This window comes from Sturnira hondurensis, unplaced genomic scaffold (assembly GCF_014824575.4).
Source record: "Sturnira hondurensis isolate 20B ecotype Veracruz unplaced genomic scaffold, ASM1482457v3 Scaffold0017436, whole genome shotgun sequence".
NCBI classification, from domain to species: Eukaryota; Metazoa; Chordata; class Mammalia; order Chiroptera; family Phyllostomidae; genus Sturnira; species Sturnira hondurensis.
Window position 1 is genome coordinate 676,770 of NW_028090067.1, and position 20,392 is coordinate 697,161.

The 20,392-nt window shown below is 35.4% G+C and overlaps 1 protein-coding gene across 2 annotated transcripts; it reads left to right on the plus strand.

The window, feature by feature from the left end:
* Positions 1–2,948: 2,948 nt before the first annotated feature.
* CD69 (CD69 molecule) lies at positions 2,949–11,080 on the plus strand. 2 transcript variants are annotated; one of them, XM_037068406.1, is made up of 6 exons: positions 3,012–3,098; positions 3,292–3,435; positions 7,042–7,164; positions 8,117–8,316; positions 8,688–8,791; positions 10,163–11,080. In XM_037068406.1, exons 3-6 carry the CDS (start codon positions 7,047–7,049, stop codon positions 10,269–10,271), a joined length of 531 nt encoding a protein of 176 aa, XP_036924301.1. In that variant the 5' UTR covers positions 3,012–3,098; positions 3,292–3,435; positions 7,042–7,046; the 3' UTR covers positions 10,272–11,080. The 2 variants fall into 2 exon arrangements, with proteins under 2 accessions (XP_036924300.1, XP_036924301.1); XM_037068405.1 differs by lacking the exon at positions 3,292–3,435 and having other exon boundaries at positions 2,949–3,098.
* The last annotated feature ends 9,312 nt before the right edge of the window (positions 11,081–20,392 follow it).

Here is a 20,392-nt window from a genome sequence, read left to right on the forward strand (position 1 = left end):
CTCTGTCGGTGTGTGAGCTGCACAGACGAGAGCGCTGTGTCAGCAATCATACTGTAAATTCTCAGTTTTAATTCTTGGTGCCTTACATCAAATAAGAAACTTTCCTTTTTCATGACTTGTATCAAACCGTTACTCATTTATATATCAGCAAATGGCTAATGTATTATAGTAGAAAACTATTTTTCTAATTTGCGGTATTTGTTCACAAAAATTATAAGTGGGATGTTAGTATTTTCATTTCACAGATAAAGCCAAAGGTGCACAGTTAAAAATGCTTAGGTCACTATTCACACATGTTTTTTCATATATCTACCCAACAGGCTTATTGAACTTCTGTGTTTTGGGCCCTATTGGCAGTTGAATAAGCCAGAGGTATTCCTGCTCACAAAGACCATACACTCCAGTTAGGGAAATAAATAATATTGAAAACTATATGTATCACTTCCTATAAGTCACAATTTATTACCTCATTCTCTTAGTTTAGAGAATATATCATCATCAGAAATGTTCTGTAAACCAAAATAAGAAAATGAGGTAATAAATTGTGACTGATGGGAAGTAATTTATACAGGTGTTCAGGGAACATCTGGTGAGAAGGTACATGTGGTGTAAATATGAATGAGAAGAGCTTTCCATGAAAAATCTGAGAACAGAGAACTTAAAATCTGAAAAGCAAGAACTTACCCTGTAAAGTAAAAATAAATTTAGCTTTTTCAAAGAACAGAATGAGAGTCAACATAGTTGACCTAGAGGGAGTTGAGGGAAAATTGTGGGAAATGATTTATCTATCTGTACAGCATACACTATTTTCATAATGTTAATGTATCTAACTGTTTTGGAATATTCAAAATTCAAAGACATAATAGTTGGTGTCCAGCTCAGAAAATTGTATTTCTATACTTATGCAAGAATCATTGGGGAGAAAGTTACATTAGTAAATGGTATAACTGGACCCGATTTTTGTTAGCCTAATCAACTGTCGAAAAGCTCTGCTTTTCATGTGGAAAAGACGCATGGCAAGGATTAGCCGTGTGTATAAGGATATTTTCTTTCTCTTTCTTTATACTTCAGTCTGGGAAGAGATCAAATAATGTTGCAGATTTCTAACAGTAATATTTTTGTATACATTCATCACAATATAGTATGTATAGTTAGTGTCAGATGTGAACATTAAGCCAGATCTCCCGGCTCTAGAAGGACAAATATACATTTAAAAAGTCTAAGCTGTTTGGCCCTGCCCAAGTAGTTCAGTTGATTAGAGCATTGTCCTGATACGCCAAGGTGGTGGGTTCAATCCCTAGTCAGGCCACATAATAGCTTAATATCAGATATCCTCAAATAATACAGAGAAAGAGTAGATTTTATGGAAGCTTAAAGTGTAACATTTTATTTTACATGCAAAAGGCCAGTGAAAGGAGACCTCTCTGGGCTGATGAAAATTGAACAGTGAGTCAACTGAATTAAAGAAAGTGCAAGGCATTCAAGTAAATAGAGGCAGAATCATCCAGAGAAAAGGCAAAGACCACAGAGTAGAAGTGGTCTTGACAGTTTTGTGGAAGAGTAAAGAGATTACTGTCAGAGAGAACAGTGGCTGGTAGGAACAATAGGAGGACAGGTAGCCAAGTTCATAACGTGGACCCTCGAAACAATAAAAAGCTGATTCATTTTCGCATACGCTTGATAAGAAGTCATTGAAGGTGGAAGCAGGGAAAGAGTTGATCATCTCACCAAAACGATATCATTTATTTACAAAACAAACTGTTCAACTGCTATCTGGAAAACATACTAGGAAGTTGGCAAAAAAAAATAGAATGGAAGCAAGGAGAGCATTTAGGGCCAACGTGTACCTCTTCACATCTTAGAGAAACAGATAAATATGATGTCCTAACTCACCTATAGTAGACGATAATTTCCAAACCACCTAAGCATGACATTTTCACAAAGGCTTTATTGTAAAAACAGAATGTCTCTACTCTACAGAAGTGATATTAATGATAAAATTATGGCACCATTGTTAACCACTGTGTATTTTGAGCCCCTCCTTAAATCACCATATGTAGACATTCTGCATTTATTTTATGTTGATCTTAATGAGTTTTATGTATGATATTCATACTATGGCAACACATGTTTGTAGTAATTATACTCCAAATCTCTTAACACTCAGGATATAAGAAAAAATTATCTAGCAAATAGGGGAAAATAGGAGGACAATATACTACTAAGGAAAAACAAGAGTGGTTTAAATGACAGTAAAATGTAACCAAAAAATTAAAAGAAGGTAAATGAAACAGATGGTTCAAGATAAATAATTTTAGAGCACAGAAAGGAAGTTCCAGACCACAGGTTTCTATTTCCTGCATTAAAGCAACTGCTTACTAAATGATACCTTTAGGATAAACTAGTCTTTCAGAAAGAAGTGAATGATAGGCTTCTGAAAACCAATTTATAACCTCCTAAGGAAATTTGTCCATGCTGAAGAAAGATCCATGAGGATAGAGAGTTCAAAATTCTTATTCAATTATAAATTATCTAGCTTTAAATAGTGTCAAGTTCATAGTGAGTGTTCAGTAAATGTTAGTTAAAGAAATGAATGAATGGGATTCCAGAGAAATATTACTCTCCAAATAATTTTCATCTCAGAGATAGGAATCTCTAACTTTGAATTCTTTACTTAGATATGCTGTCTCCTAAACTATTTTTATTTTCTACAAATTTAAGAGGATGTCACAAATTCTGGGAAAACCCCAAGTGCCTCTTGATGTCACACCTACAGTTGTGAGAAAGCACACTTCAGACAGCAGGGAAAACCCATAGCTCACAACAACACATTATACACTGTCTGGGCCACTGGAGCATAAATTAAAGTGAACTGGAGAGTGATTAGAAGGCAAGAGGAAGGGGGTGGAGCCAACAGAAGTGACTATAAATGCAACTATAAAAGACAGCTCAGAGACTCAGACTGAACTAGAGCTCCAGCGAAGACTCACTGTAGATTGGCTTGAGCTGAGATTAACCAGAGAAGCAGACCAGAGTAAAGATGATTTCTGAAGATTCTTCCCTAACAGAGCACAACATCTTGGAGAGAGGACAACAAAGTAAGTCAGATCTTATTTTTATGTACTGGTAATAACTATATATGTAGATGATATACACTGGGTGGCGCAAAAGTAGGTTTATAATTGTGAGTACATGAAACACAAAGTATACTCATGTATTATTATTTATTGATTATTGTATTATTTTTCATACAGACAACTCTAATCCTACTTTTTCCCCACCCTGTAACAGTACTTAAGGAAGAAAATGTGGCTTTGTTTTTTGAAGAACTTGGTTGCATACTATTTCAGTCAGGATGAAGGAGAAAATGGGAAGAAGTAAATATGTCTTTATCTATGAGAAGATAGGATTCCTGAGACAAGAGGAGACACAAAGGTGAATTGCAGATCTTCAAGGGTCTGTGTCTCTATTTCAGTTTATATTATCTCAGTTTTTAGAGGCAACTAGAGAAACCTCTGTACTAGCCAGGAGCACTCGCCATCATTTTTCCATACGCATCTGACCATATTCCAGGAATCGCTGACTTTCTTTACAAAACTATTTCCCACATAAACAATTACATTCTTGATTCCCTTCACATTACATCTTTCTGTGCTTCCCGTGTGCTTCATTTTGTGTTCTTATGACAGCATTTTCCAGTTGTCAAAAGTGAGGGTTTCTAATCTCCAAAAGAGTAACCATGTAAGCATCTGAACTTCAAGGTGTCCAACAGTAATATGTGAAGAGAACATCATGAAAGAATTCTTGAAAATGCCATCTTCTGCTTCTATATTCTTTTTTAAGATTTTATTTATTTATTTTTAGACAGCGGAGAAGAGAGGGAGAGAAACATCAGTGTGTTATTGCCTCTCACATGCCCCTAACTGGGGACCTGGCCTGCAACCCAGGCCTGTGCCTTGTCTGGGAATCAAACCCGCCACCCTTTGGTTCACAGGGTGGTGCTCAATCCACTGAACCACACTAGCCAGAGCTGCTTCTATATTCTTTATGGGACTCTTTCCATACACTCAATCCTTCAATTTTACTAATTATTGATTTCAAATTCTGCATGAATCAGACATTTTTCTTTCTTTTTCTTTTCATCAAAATATGATCGTCATAACTACATACTATTCCCCCTCTTCTACTTGTCTATTCTGTCCACAGATCCACTCTATTTATTATTACTAAAATTTTCCATTGTTTTCTTATAACTTGTTTCTATTAGACTTTCTCAATTTTTTTCATTTATCTCTCTTCTTTATTGAATCATTGAGGTACCCCAAAACCTAGCACGTAAGAAGTAGAGTTTATTTGCAAGCAGTAACAGAGGAATGTGTTATGAACAGCAGGGCTCAAACAATCCAGAGGAAGAGATTGTTTTCTGAGAATGTATCTACTAAACTGGGTTGTGTTAGAAAAGCTTTGATTATCTCCCACAAACCATCTTTCACTTAAGAACACAAAATGTAGCATGGATAACAAGTGCAAGCTATCCAGATTTTTTGGTAACCATATAACCATAATGGCCCCACATAACCAATAGCCCAGTTGAGGTGCCAAAAAGAAAAACTAGTGTAATAATCAAACTACTCAGAGGTCATAGTTCAAAAAGGTCCTGATTCAGAAACTCTTAACTTTTTCTGAGATCCTCCCAATTTTCTATCGAATGTTTAGTTTTTTTTGCTGTCCTTAGAGTTGCTCTATGAGTGTGAACAACCAACCCATCTGGCGCCCGCTTTTTGTGGCTCAGTATGTAATGGTGGGTTTGTTTTCAGTTTCTCCATTAAGGAGAAGAGCCTATAGTCAGAGTGGAGGTATTGGGGGTGTTTTGTCATCTAGGTGATAAATCAAACTGAGTAACAATAATCCTCACAAATGAACAGAAAGTACAACCCGAAAGTCATCTGTACAGTTTACCCACTGGACAAGCCAACCTGCTGGATAAGCCAACAGACAGAGGTGGACTTTGCAGCCCCTGAGCTGTTTGGGTGCGTTGGTACTGGCTCAGGAACAAGGGCTGTTGCCATCCTGAGTCCAGGCAGCGTGATCAGAAGTGAAACTAGACAGAGAGCTCTGAACTTGCTACCCTGCCTGCCCTGGGCTTCTTCTGGTAACAACTGGATGCTGGTCAAAAAAGAATTACTTTGAGAAGCTGAAAGCAACAGAATTAGGTAGGGGAGAACCAAAAGAATCTCTTGAAAAATCTGAATCCAGATCTGTGGTGGAAAAAAACAACCCCCAACATAGAAGCTGATGTGGACACATTCATGTAGTACATGATGTCAGAGAAAGGAACATCTCGTTGCCCAGTTTAACTTTAGATAAATATTTTAAGGCAAAAATGCATGCATTTCAAGATATGTGCTCTTCATTGTAAAAGTCTTCTTGTTAAAAAACAAGGTATTTTCACATTTTGAGGCTTCTTATCATAGATTTTAATATTATTCAAGTAACAATTTTATGTTTTATTTTCTCAGGACATAGAAGGGAACTATATGTTACTTGTGAAGCCAAATCTAAAAAAATAAATAAACCTGATAGCTCTTTCTAGCAAAAATCAAATTCAAACTTTGAGTCACAAAATTCCCTTTTCTCTTTTCTCAATTATTTATTTATATTTTAGAACAGATGTTCCTCTGAGTTTGTGTGTGTGTGTTTGTGTAACTAAGAATCATCGCTCACATTATATTTACACTCTAAAGCTTTCAACAGTATTTTTATTGGTGAAATCAGATTTTTACTTTGTTCCAGCATTATACAAAAGGCAAAAGAAAAAATTAACTCCTGCCAAATATTTTGTCTTTAGAGTGCTTTGTTTCCTTTATTACTATTTATCCATATATCATTTTAATCGAGGTGTTATTTGCATACACTGGATGCACAGATTGTAAGCATACAGTTTAATCAATAATAACTACAACTCCAATCAACATTTGAAATTTTCATCAACCTAGAAAATTGCTCTGTGTTTCTTTTCACTCAAATTACCTTTCATACACAGATAGAAGCAATCACTTTTCTGAATTCTGTCACCATAGCTTAATTCAGCTATTCTTGAATGTTATATTAATTGAAATACACAGTATATAACTATAGATGGATTTTCCACTCCAATTATTTTTAGATTCATTCATTTGGTTACATGTATCAGTTTTTCTTTTTTAATTGAAGAGTAGAATTTCCTTGTATGGATAATAGCATAATTCATTTATCCATTTTCCTGTTGATGTGTATTTGGGCTATTGTTAAGATTTGGCTCTTAAGAATAAACTTGCTATGAACGTTCTTGCACAAAACACTTTAAAAACATATTTTCATTTTTTTTTGAGAAAATACATAGGAATAGAATGTCTGGATCATGGGGTAGGTGTATAATTAATTATGTAAGAAATGCTTTTGGAAATACTTTTCCTAAGTATTTTTTCATTTTACTCTCTTATCAGTAACATATGAAAATTTTAATTGTTTCATGTCTGCACAAACTTTACCAAAAAATACTATCAGTCTTTTTTATTCTCAGTCATACTAGTTGTAGATATTTATACATATATATATATGTATATATATCAATTCAAGAGTTTTATTACACTATCTCCCATTTACCCTCATTTACATCATCTCTCTTAATACAGAGAGGTTAAGAGATTATGCTTAGGATTTTTTTTGATATGTCATCTAGACTAATCAGGTATTTAATAAATGTTTTATTGTGACTAAAGCAATAAAATTATGCTAGACAGAATTTTCATAACTATTAAGTACATATATTTGGGAGATATTTTATGATCTCATCATTATGCTTACACTGTTGCATTTTTATCCAAAGTGAAACTATCCAAATTCACTCAAAAATTGGGGAAAATTAAGTTACAAATTTTATACACTTACAGGATAAGGAGACACACACCTCCTTTTTAAATTAAATGTCTCAAGAAAATGTCTAACGTTGCTATCGTGCTTCTGCAGTCTGCCCGAATTCACCACCAACTCTCTCTTCAGGAAAAATGTCCAGCCCTGTCTTTGCATCAAATCATGAAGGATCCCTTCAAGTTCCAATTCCATGCGCTGTACTGAATGTGGTCTTCATCACCGTTCTGATCATAACTCTCATTGCTCTGTCAGGTGGGTCTGTTCTTTATGAATTCACAGAGTTCCTTTTCTGTAAGCATTTGTTGTAATCCCAGCTGCAATCCCATCAAGGATTTCCTAAAAAATATTGGACTTAATTTCATATTTCTTCAATGATTAATATAATACCATTTTTAGTTTTCTAGAACTTTTCTATAAGTATGAAAATTACCTGTGATTTATACACTATTATGGAAGAAAATTATTTTAATGTAGGTTTGAATATGGGATGAAAGGAGCTGATTCAGATTCCAAATAAATCAACATTTACTTAGAAAAAATGTGGGCTGCACACTCATTGTTGACAGATAAAATAAGCCAAAGATTAATCCAGACTTGGTTAGTCATTTGCCTTTCACCTGAAAGACCACTGCCTGGTGGTTATGGGTGATTAAGAATAGATCCAGATACTCCCAGAGTCAATGCCATACAGTATTCAAAACATATTGTTATACCAGGCTACATTTGTGTCTTTTACCAACATGACTTGTTATAATTTTATAAAACAACTCAGGCCATGGACCCTTTTGTATTCTGAATGACTCAAGTCAAGTTTTCTTTCATCTCCCAATGTAGTGTTCTGCCTACTGTAAGTTTAAGTTCCTCCACCCCTGCATTCAGATCCAAAATCTTACTGGAAATGTTTAATGCACTTTACCCTTTCTAGTCCAAGGCTATTTTCAAGACTTTTCTATTTTTTCTGCCACTTTCGGACATTGTAGCCAAAAGCCACCCTTTTTTTTCTTATACCCTATACGATGATAATTAGGTGCAATGGGAGATATGGGAAAGTGAGAACCTGCTTTCTTAAGCTTTTCAGGATTTGCCTGTCTTGCCTTTCATACTTTATTTTCTCACCTAGTACAGCACAGCATTCCCAGAACTAGGTTTGCATGCTGTGAATATTCAGTGCCTTTTGTAGCTAAAACAATTTCCCTGTCCACAGTGGGCCACTACAATTGTCCAGCCCAATACGTGCCTTCAGAGCCATCGAACATCCTTATTTCTTCGTGCTCAGATGATTGGATTGGATACCAGAGGAAATGCTACTTTATTTCCAATACAACAAGGAACTGGACCGTGGCCCAAAACTCTTGCTTGAAGCATGGTGCTACTCTTGCTCTCGTTGATTCTGAACAGGACATGGTAAGACGGTACTCAAAAGCAATTTCATAAAATATTGCAATTTTCTTTTATATGGCTCATCTGTAATTTCATTCTGTTTCTTGATTTACGAAGAAGACATTGTACCTGTCTCCCATGTAGGAAAATTTTGTCTGAGGTCAAAATTAGGGCTCTATTTAATCTTGTAAATTCGATTTGAATGCTTAGCCTCAAAGGCCCAATTTTGTCAATTAGCCCCAAATGAGTCAATTCTATATAGAGCTAATGAATAACGATCAGCTTAACTATTGTACCTCACAGCAGCTTTTGAGAAATTGCTTTTGAGAGTTTATTATAGACCTACCTACCCAGAGGGGTTGTTTAATATGCACCATCTTTGTGCCTCCTTCAAGATCTTTTTAAAACGATATGTGGGTCGAGCTGAACACTGGATCGGGCTGAAAAATGAAGCTGGTCAGACTTGGAAATGGTCAAATGGCAAAGAATTTAACAGCTGGTAAGTTTCAAGATGTTTCTTTATCCTTTTCTGACTGGTAACTCAGGAGAACCATTGTCCTTTTCTCACTGTTCTATAGGAAGGCTATGCTCTTTTTAAACAGAGCTCTAACTATCTCTTTTGTATGCTCAAACTCTTTGGAATTCTTTAGAGAAAGGCTTTGATGTTATCATTTTGTACTTTTCATCTACTTGGAATTCATACAATAAATGCTTCTGGTAATTTGATCTCAGAAAAAAATGTGGTGTGTATAAAAGAGTCAGTTAGAAATATGCCAGGAATAGTTATGTTGATGCAAACATAATCTAACATTCTCAATCTCATATTAATATTTCAGTGATAAACTAGTATTTGGAAAATAACTCCCTTATACCCCTTCCCAGTTCTCATCTCCAGAGGGGTAAAGATCAATATTTTCATACCTATTTAGAACTTCATATGGACCTGAAAGAAAACCTGCCCAAGAATTAAAGATGGGGACTTTATTTTCATTACCTGTAATTAACCTACATTGTAAAGTTTGAAGGACACTTTATAAGTTTAGTGTTAATATTTGTCATCTGAAAGCTCAGAGTTGAATGAATTTCTAGCTATCCATATAGTTTTATTATACCCTTATTTTGCAACGTATAATGTATACCTATATTTTTGGCCCAAATTTTGAGGGAAAATCCTTCATTTTAATTTTCTTATTCTATTATTTGTTTATTTATATTTAGACACCTGGGATTTTTTTGTATTGTAATGGAATTTTAGCCTTTATTTTTTAACATATTATGGTACAAGAAATTTTATGTAAAAATAATTACAAAACACAAGAGCAGATACAAGGTATTTCAGGCACTACTCATGTATAGTGCCTGAAAAAATTTTTCATCAAAAATTTGGGCAAAAAACTGCACATTGTATGTGGCAAAATACAGTAATTACTGATACAGAGAATAAATTCAAATCTCTAGAAAAAGAATCTTAATAGGAGTCCCGTGGTATCATATCCACAGACGAGCTTCAAGGGCCATCACCCCCCTACAATTGTACACACTGCACTGATATGTAGCCTTGTTGAATGTGTGTACTTTGGGGGAATTGTTTCTTGAAGGGTTTGTAAATTAAAAAATTACCCAGAGTCACTCCTCTGGTGGCATGCCAATCAAATAAATGGAGCTCTTGACTCTTCTTAGCTTTGTGCCTTCTTCCCACATACTCTTCCTTTGAATAACTGTTGCTATCGCTCTAGACTAGTCTCTGATCATTTGACTGGCAGACTGGCCTCATGCATTCCTACTCTGCAGAAAGAAAGTTTTTATTCTTATGTAACTGAACAGAAATGATGATCTGAAAATAACTCTTAGTTTCTCTATTGCTTGACAGGTTCAATCTTACAGGATCAGGGGACTGTGCCCTTCTGAATAGCACAGAGGTCAGCAGCACGGAATGTGGAAAGGATTTACACTGGATATGCAGCAAACCCTTCAAATAATGAGAGATCGGATTTGTTTATAGACTCTTATTTCGTGGAACTCAGGAGATTTGCGTCAATGGATGCTGCTCTCCGGTCAGACTTCTTCCATAAGGACTTTGTGAAAAACGTTGTATTACTTTTGCAATCCTCCTCCCAAACAAGACTGCGTAGAGAAGGAAGGAAGAGAAATTCCAGGAATATCTGCATTATCTGCATTGTGGAATAAATACCCTGGTCGTGAGCTCAAAACATCACAGGTTGACAGATATTTACATCCAAAGAATGAAAAGAATGACTTTAAACCTTTTGACTGCACTTTATACTTTATCAACTCAGAAATTATAAAATAGCTAGGTTTAGAGCCATTATTTATTGTTGGATGACTACCAGCGATGAGTGTCCTTCATGCCTTTGCTCTGTTTGAAGGAGTTAGGTGGCAGTGTTAAAAACCGAATGTAAACAAAGGAAATTTCAACTGGTAGCACAGACATTGTCTAAATGCATTTGCTAAACTCAGAGAACATTTGTCAGTGGACAAATGCTTATGAAACTAAGCTTTGTAATATTTCTCTCTTTTTGGAGAAGTTTTGCAGGTTACTTTGTCACTTTCCCCCTCCCCCAAAAAGAATGAGATGGCCTTGTACTTAAGTCATTGTTCTTTACCTTACTTCTTCAACATCTTTTTCAATGGTATGTAGTTCTTTGCCTTTAAAACCATCTACACCTTGTTTTACCAAGGTAGAAACAAAACCAAATGACATTAGAATATTTGTAAATAGATTAAGTGCTGGAAAGTGTGCAATATATGGTGTCACAAATTCATACCAAAAAAAAAAAAACCTCTGTACTGTTCAAACCCAAAATATCTGATTACAAACTCATGCCTCTCCTAATCAATTCTATCATGTGCAGTACTTCATGTGAAGTATTTTTAGTGCAATAAAGTGTTTGTTTGTTTGTTTGTCTTTTGTATGTGGTGCCGTTATAAGCTGATTTTGTGTATGTGAAAATAAAAATAGAATCAACAAAATGATTTCTAAGAAGTGTTTGCTCCTTTAAAATACACTGAAAATTGTCATACCAAATAGGTAAGGTAAAAATGCTGTAACAGTTAAAAAACACTTTTATATTGTGAAACTTTAGCTTTATAACATGGTTTCTACTTTTCGAATTGTTTTCATGTGTGTGTTTCTAAAAGGGCTGTATTCATTTTTTTTTACAATAGCAGGCAGTAAATATTCTAATTGACTTAGAAAGAATTTATGCCCCTTAAAATGTTTTTTTCTCTCTTATTTTCTTCTGCACAGAGAAAGTAAGAGACATCAAAATTCATTTTGTGAGAACCTGCTTATAAGCTCATTCTGTCTCCAATAAGATGGTCCTCACAAGCAATGTACTGAAAGCACCTTGTCCCAAAATGCTATAGATACTTTAGTTATTTACATAAAATAATTCATTAGATAGAAATGAGATACTACATAAAATTGGTATATTTCAGCCAGGACAAAATCTATTACTTTCAAAATTGCTTTATGAATGTATTTTGTAATATACTTCTCTAAAAGTTGGAATGTGTGCTATACGTAGTATGTTTACTTTTTTAAGATTTTATTTGTTTATTTATATATTTTTTTGTTTTTTTATTGTTGTTCAAGTACAGTTGTCTCCACTTTCTGTCCACCACTCCCCCCGACCCCAGCCTCTACGGTCTCCCACCCCTGATCCCACCCCACCTTGGTTTTGTCCATATGTCCTTTGTAGATGTTCCTGAAAACTCTTCCACCTTTTCTCCCCACCATCCCCTCCCACTTCTTCACCTTTATATGTGGTGTCTTTAAACTGTTGTCATTAGCATGGCATTTTTAAAAGAAAGGTGGATTCCTGATGCTGCTCAGTGACAAATAACAAAGAAATTTTTTAATCTCAATGTCCTTTAGTTCTCATGGCAGTGAAATAAAACAAATGGCCTCCAAGCTCTAATATACTATCGTTAATAATATCAGTATACTCCCCCTGATATTATACTATCGTTAATAATATCAGAAAACTCTTATGATTTGTGTGCTATTAAAATATCTAGGCAAAAAGCATTGCTGTTTGGAGCCAAAGCACAGAAGAAATATTGCCAGTTTCATCTCTACCACTCACTAATTGACTAGATTAGTGAGAATTAGTTTAAATTAGAATTAGAATTAGTTAAATTAGAATTGGTTAAAAACTTAGTCAAAAGTAGCTGGAAACTTAATTAGTTAATACATGAAAAAGAACTTAGAATATTACCTGCATGATGGTAACTATTGTCATCTGTGTTTTATTTTGTTTTCTCAACATAATTTTAATTTCTTTCTTTGGGAAGGGGAATCATTTCTCACCTGCTTACTTCACATAATTTTAAGAACTGAATAAATTTAAAAATGTTTTTAAAATAATAAGATGCCATTAAAATGTTATACACCATAGTCAGTCTTCAATAGACTCAACATTTTTGTAATATGAATACAGGAATGATTTTTCTAAGCTTGTTCTCAATTATCATAAATTTGACTAAGTTTTTACACATTCAAATGTGTCATAACTAAAATTAAATTGCTAAACATATGTTGGGCCCTGGCTGGTGTAGCTCAGTAGATTGAGTGCGGGCCTGCGAACCAGACGATCGCGGTTCAATTCCCAGTCAGGGCACATGCCTGGGTTGCAGGCTAGTTCCCAGTAGGGGACACATGAGAGGCAACCATACACTGGTATTTCTCTCCCTCTCTCCTTCCCTTCCCCTCTAAAGATAAATAAAATAAAATCTGAAAAAATATATTTTTTTTAAAGCTGTGGTACATTTACACAATGAAATATTAATCAGCCTTAAAAAATAAAATGTTACATTTTAAAAAAACATGTTGGACAAAATGTTAGAAAGTATATGACCATAGTGATTGTTTGTGATAATATAAATTGATTTAGTTTAACCTTTGGAGAACAGTTTGAAAATGCTTATCAAAAAACTTAAAAAGATTTATCCTCTTTTTTATGTGATAGTTTTTTAGGGGAGTATTTTTAAAGGAATAATGTTAGATGTGCAAGACATAATCATACATATGTTTATCCAAAGGACTCCTTCTAATAATAGTAAGTCAGAAGCTACTTAATTGCTCAAAACTAAAGATTTAGTTATACATGATTCTTCTACATGATGAAATAATATGTCAACATTAAAAATAACACTGAAGATGAATGTTTATGTAAGTGGGAGAGTACCAAAACCTATTATTGCTAAGTCAGTTAAAGTAATATATACATTAAGATTTCATGCCATTAAAGAAGCATTATGTTGAGCTAAAAGATCCAGGCACAAAATAGTATCTGCTGTATGATGCCACTTATATTCCATTTATATGAAATTCAAGAACAGGCAACACCAAACAATAGTGACAGGAATCAGTGGACGCCTCTGTCAGGGGCTACAAGGAAGAAGTGTGAGGGACAGGAGGAGCCTTCTGGTGTATATCTTATCAGCAGGGGTGCTTATAAGCATAAACATCTGTCAAAACTTACTGAACAGAACACTATTCCCCTGGATTTTATTTGATGTAAGTATACCAAAATAAAAAGTGACAATATATCAAAAAGCATTAATTATGTGTTTTGTGTTTCTATATGCTGAGAGAGAAAAACTACAAAGGTAAACAAAATAGTTTACCCAGAGTAGTAGGAGTATAGATAATATTTATTTACTTCTCTATGTTTCTGTATAGTTTCAAAGTATTCTACAATAAATAGTTGTTTTACTCTTCTTAAGAAAATCATTTATTTTAGCCCTGGCTGGTATGGTTCAGTGGATTAAGTGCTGGCCTGAGAATCAAAAGGTCACCAGTTCAGTTCCCAGTAAGGGCACATGCCTGGGTTGCAGGCCAGGTCACCAGCATGGGGCACACGAGAGGCAATCACACACTGATGTTTCTCCCCCTCTCTCCTTCCCTTCTCCTCTCTCTAAAAATAAAAAAAAAAAAAATCTTTTTAAATAAAGAAAGTCATTTATTTTAAACCTCAATATAGAATCGTTAAAGTAAATAATCTCATGATTTAGAGTCCAGCTTTATGTTCTATTAACTAATTACAAATAATTACTTTCTAGTACCTAATTACAAATAATTGCTTTCTAGTAACTAATTACAAGTTTGCTTCAAGAATCTCGCTTATAAATTGGTTTTTGGCTCCGCCCCAACCCATGTGGGCACTGACAAGCTGCAGTGTCACCTAGTGGCTATATAAGTTATTGCATTTTTTGTTTTGTTACTTCTTGGAACAATTGTGATTTTTTTTCTTGTGAACAGTGTTATAGATAACGTAATCAGCTTTGTATTTAATTATAGAGATCTTAGTTCTCTTTTTGCCCCACAGTTGAGATAAAATAAAAACAATCTGAATTTCAAATAGTAACAAGTGTACTTTATTTTGGTTTGGTTTGTTTTCCAGCTTTATTGAGGTATAATTGTTACCAAAAACTACATATAATTGGTGTATACAATTTGGTGAGTTTGAACATATGTGTTACCATCACTACAATCTCGGCAATACACATACCCAACACCTTCAGAAATTTACTTTGTTCCTGTGTGTGCTTTTATATGTGTTGTGGTTAGAGCACAACATGAAAACTAAACTTTAATTAATTCAGTAAAGTTGCGGTAGACAAATCAATATACAAAAAGCAGGTGCATTTCTATACACCAACAATGAACCGTCTGAAAAAAAATTGAGAAAACAGCCCTGGTTGGTGTAGCCCAGTGGATTGATCTCAGTTCTGTGAACCAACAGGTCACTGGTCTGATTCCCAGTCAGGGCACATGCCTGGGCTGTGGGCCAGGTAGAGAGTGCATGAGAGACAAACACACATCGATTTTTCTCTCCTTCTCTTCCTCTCTCCCTTCCCTTCTCTCTAAAAATAAATAAAGAAAATATTAAAGAAAAAAGAAATTAAGAAAACAATCTCATTGACAATAGGACAGAAGAAGAATAGTACATTTAGAAATAAACCTATTAAATATGTGAATAACTACTAGTACACTGAAAACTGTAAAACACTGATGAGAAAAATTAAAGCAGATATAAATAAATGGAAAGGTATTTTGTGTTTATGGATTGAAAAAATTAATATTGTTAAAATGTTCAGATTACCCAAAGTGATCTACAAATTCAGTGCAATTCTTATCAAAATTCCTGAGATTTTTTAAAATACTAAAATTCATATAGAGTGACAAAGACCCCAAATAGGCAAAGTTATCTTACGAAGAGCAAAGATGGAAGGTTCCTTCCATATTTGAAATAAGGTCCCTTCCTTATTTCAAAATATATTACAAGGGTACAAGGATCAAAACAGTATGGTACTGAAATAAAAATAAAACGAGTTTCATGTAGACTAATGGTACTGAATAAAGAGCCAAGTGATCAACCTACACATTTTTGACAAGGATGTCAAGAATACACAATGCAAAAGGATAGCCTTTTAAATGTTGGGAAAACTGGATATAAACATCCAAAACAATAAAACTGGATCCTTACCAATTTCTGCTTTTTCTTAAACAAATACCTATTTAGCAGCATCATTTGGCAAATTACCCTTTCTCCACTGTGCTTTAGTCACGATAGTCATAAATCTCGTGGGGTTTTTTTGTTTATATGGTCACTTTCTAGACTCTTTGTTTTGCTTTGTTGATATATTTGTCTATTATTCTGCCAAACTACATTATCTCAGTTAGCATTCCTTTATAGTAAGTTTTCATTTTTAGTAGAGCAAGTTTCTCTACTTTATTGTTCTGTTTGTATCTTGATTATTCTTAACTGTTTGTATTTCCATTTAAACTTTAGAATTGTCTTCATAATTTTCACAAGAAACCTACTCAAACTGAGATTCAATAAACTGATAAACCAAGCTGGCAAAAGTGACATCTTTATTAAGTCTTTTAATCCCTGCTTATGATTTAATCTCATTTTATTTCAGTCTTCTTTATTTGGTCTCTTTAATTTCTTTTATACTTTTATAGATCTTTTACATAAAACTCTCATATATCTCTTTAAATTTATTCCTAGACATATCACAGCTGTCATGCCATTATAAATGAAATCTGCGCTGGGTCAAATGACCCCCTGCAAGATATCCACTGCACTGAGAATGTAAATACATGATATTACCTGACAAAAAGAAATTTGCAGATGTAATTAATATCATAGACATTCAGATAGAGAGATTATTTTGGGTTGAATGTGTAATCCCGAACTAATTACATGAGACCTTAAAACAATGAAATTTGTTCCATTACAGTTCAAGAGGTATAATTGACATATTCTTCAAGTGTACAACATGATTTATTATATATATATGAGAATATATGTATGCCCATATATATATGAAAATGACCACTATAATGGCTAGTTCACATCCATCACCATAATAGTGACCATTTTATTGGTCATTATTGGTCACTATTGGTCATGTGATGAGAACTTTTAATTTGGGCAACCATCAATCAGTTTTTTGTATTCATGAGTTTGGTTTTGGGGGTGGTGGAGGAAGGTAGTAAAAAAGATTCCATATGTAAGTGAAATAATACAGTATCTGTCTTTGTCTGACTTACTTCACTTAGAATAATAGTTTTCTCTTGGAGAAAACTAACCTGTATAAAAGACTTACAAATATTGAGAGTAAGAAAATATGAGCAGTCTTTGCCTGAATGTCCATAGTAATGTCCACTAGTTCCTGACATAGAGCTTCCTATTACTTAGTTAGTACCTTACTTTTACGTATTAATAGACATTCAAGGATCACTCGATGTTTAGGTAGGTCTCTGAAAGTGTAGAGACCACAGCAAGCACAAATAACATGAAGTTCCGACTAAAATTGATGGTAAAAGACAGAAAACAATTTGAATATTTTTAAAATTAATAATCATGGGAGTAGGAAATACAGAAAAACTGAGTCACTTAAATAAAAAGAGCAAAATGAGGAAGCATTAAAGAACAAGAACAAACCCTTGGAAATTAAAGTTTTAATAAAATAAATTAAGGTAAACTAATTTTATAAAATGAGTGGAGGAAAAACTTGAGGCAGTTTCCTAGCTAGTAAAATCTATGCATTTAAAAATAGGGAAAAATATAATAATAGTAGAATATGAACTAAAGAGCACCAACATCTCATAACAGAAAGGCTAGAAAAAGACATTAGAATAAAAATAGGGAGAAAATTGTAAAATAAATATGAAAGTGTTTTCTGACGTTAAGAATATGTTTTCTGTTTAAAATGCCCCCACTGAATGCCAACAGAAAGGGTAAAAATAGACCCAAAAGACACCTCACTATGGAATTTCAAAATTCAAGAAATAAATAAAAGATTCTTAAAGTTTCCATATAGGAAACTTAGGCCCCAGACATAGGATCAGAAATTGGAATATTGTATGTTTAAATAAGTATTATATCATCTGACAGAAAGTGCCACTAAAATTAAGAGAAAATGTGATTACCAATTTTAACATTTACATTCACTCAAACTATATTTTAATTTCACAAGTATAATAAAAACCCATTTCCGACAAAATAATGAAAACTGTAGACCCTTTCTCTCTCCCTCCCCATCCCTCTCTCATATTATGTCGTTTAAACAAAAATCTCTTAGCCTTAATGCGAATAAATGTCTGTCTGTACTACTAAGTAAATATCTCTCATCACTAGTTAGAGAATATTGGTCCCACCCGTTTTGCTTAAACCTCAATTTTTTATATGAATTTGAAGTCAGTGATCCCATGGTTTCTTGTAAGCTAAAATAGTATTCCCTATTCTAGACCATATTTCCTCTTTTTGTAACTGTATGGCACTAGTGAATTGCAGAACTTCCCTTTCTCAGACTTCCCTCTACATGTGGTCCATTACTTAACACACTCTATTGTCTGTTTTGCATAGTTAACATTTTAACACCATTGCCTTTAGTATGTTATTGTGCTATTGTTTGTTGCCTTATTTTCCTGTTTTGTGCTTTCATGATGTTGGTGAAAAATGGGACCTTTCCAAATTCTTTTTTTATTTTAATTTTTTTTGTTATTGTTGTTCAAGTACAGTTGCCTCTATCTCCCCACCCCCCACCCCAGCCATGCCCATCTCACACTCTCCATCCTACCCCCTTTGGTTTTGTCCATATGTCCTTAATACATGTTCCTGAAAACCCTTCCCTCTTTTTCCCCCCCATTATCCCTCCTACCTCCACTCTGGTTACTATCAGTTTGTTCTTATGCTTGAGAACATATACAATTTATTATTAAATAGTGAGTCATCCCCAAACATTACCATTTGTAGTTCCTTTTTCCTAACACAAATAGTCTCTTTGTAAGAAAAGGTAACCAAGAGGATGTGAGCACAGGTCAACAACCCTCGAGCTGGACCTGAGCATTTCAAGGCTCCTTACCCAGCTCCCTGTCCTTGGAATGTACACTCTGCCTACTGTTCCACAGTTGGAGCTGTCCCAAGGACATAGTCTTGAAAGAGTAAGCTGTTCTTGAGATCATCTGGACTGAATACATGACTGAACACAACATCTCTACATAAATTTTTAAGGCTCCGATGAGCATCTACTTGTGAAAATCTACTCATCTTGCAGCCTCCTGAGAAAAGCCTCATGAAGTACATTCTTTCACTTATTAAAATTGCCACCTAGCAATCTGGAGTAGAAGACCTCTTTTTTCAGTCTCTCCTTGCCCTCCGTGTACAGGGACCAGTTTGCCCACTAACAATTGACGAGCCAGCTAGGAGACCAAAGAAATGAGCCTTGGGAAAGAGGCATCCTCGGGGGAAGTCTTCAGCTGGCCATCTATCTCTATAAGAGAAGGGGTCGCCCATATGTTAGAAGCTTGTGGACTACCACTCATGTACAGGGACAGCCCCAAAACACCAGGTGCTTCAGTGCACTTATTTGAGGAACTGTGCAGAACATGCTGTGGCTAAGAAGGGAAAAGAATGACTGCACAGTGGGCTGGCCTGCACTGTGGGCACTGACGCTCAACCACAAGCTGAAGCTCTCATTTGAAAGTTGGGAGAAGAGCCGAGGTTAGAAAGGGATGTGCAGTAGTTCACTGCTCTGTTACCGTCAAGGCTGGCAAATGAGTGGGAGAGCAGGGTAAGCTGGAGACCTTAGTGTGCTGCTTTGCTCAGCCAAGAAGGTGCAGACTGCCATGGACTAAGGTCCAAGAGCTTGTGACCAAGACTGATTGAGATGCTAAGAGGTGAAATCCCCGGGAAAGGGAGGAAAGAGAAGAAGAGGGTGTGGGGATGGATGAAAACACCCAATGCCCTTCAACCCCCTAATACAGAGAAAAGAAAAAGTATAACAACAACAGCAACACCACCACCAGACAGTGGGGCAGCCCCCAATTTAGGGAATATTTGTGATGAGAAAATAGCCTTCCACTTGGCTCATTGTAACTGCCAAGTTCCAGCAAAAGGCCAGGGCAAGTATATGGGGGTTGGATGTGAGACAGCATTTCTCTGCTCTGTCAGGAAGAGAAAATGGGCCGCGTCACCACACACCCTGCTTGGTGCAGTGAGGCAGGAGATTTAAGGTACTCACTCCCATATGGATTAAATTATTCTAGCCTGCATAAAGATCTGGTCCACCGAGAGGGTTCCCCACGGGTACTCGGAACCCTGGCAGTCTATAGAGGAGGTACAACAAATCTTTAGGGAGCTGGGGATGAGAAAATCCATTTATGCCCCTGTCTCTTAAGGCCCTGATGGGGCCACTTTCACTGTCGGAAGGAAAGCCAAAACACTCCAGTCTGCCCCCAGCACCTGGTACAGGACAAGGATGTCCATGTTGAGTCCAGCTGTGGGACAAGACATTTATGTTGTTGAGCAACTCACTGCTGAACTGGGAGAAATGGAAAAATCCTGGGAAAGAGTGTAGGCTGTGTGAAAGACCCAAGACAGAGAGGGAGCTCAGAAAGCCAAAAGGCTGTTCCTGTGAAAGCAACCCAGAAGTAAGTGTGGCTCTTGCCAAGGGGACCCCACCTGAACAGATAGACTGATGACCCAACACTGTGTTGGTCTGCAGAAAGTCCTAAAACCTGAACAACACGTTTGGGGCATCGGCCCTACCATCCCTGCTG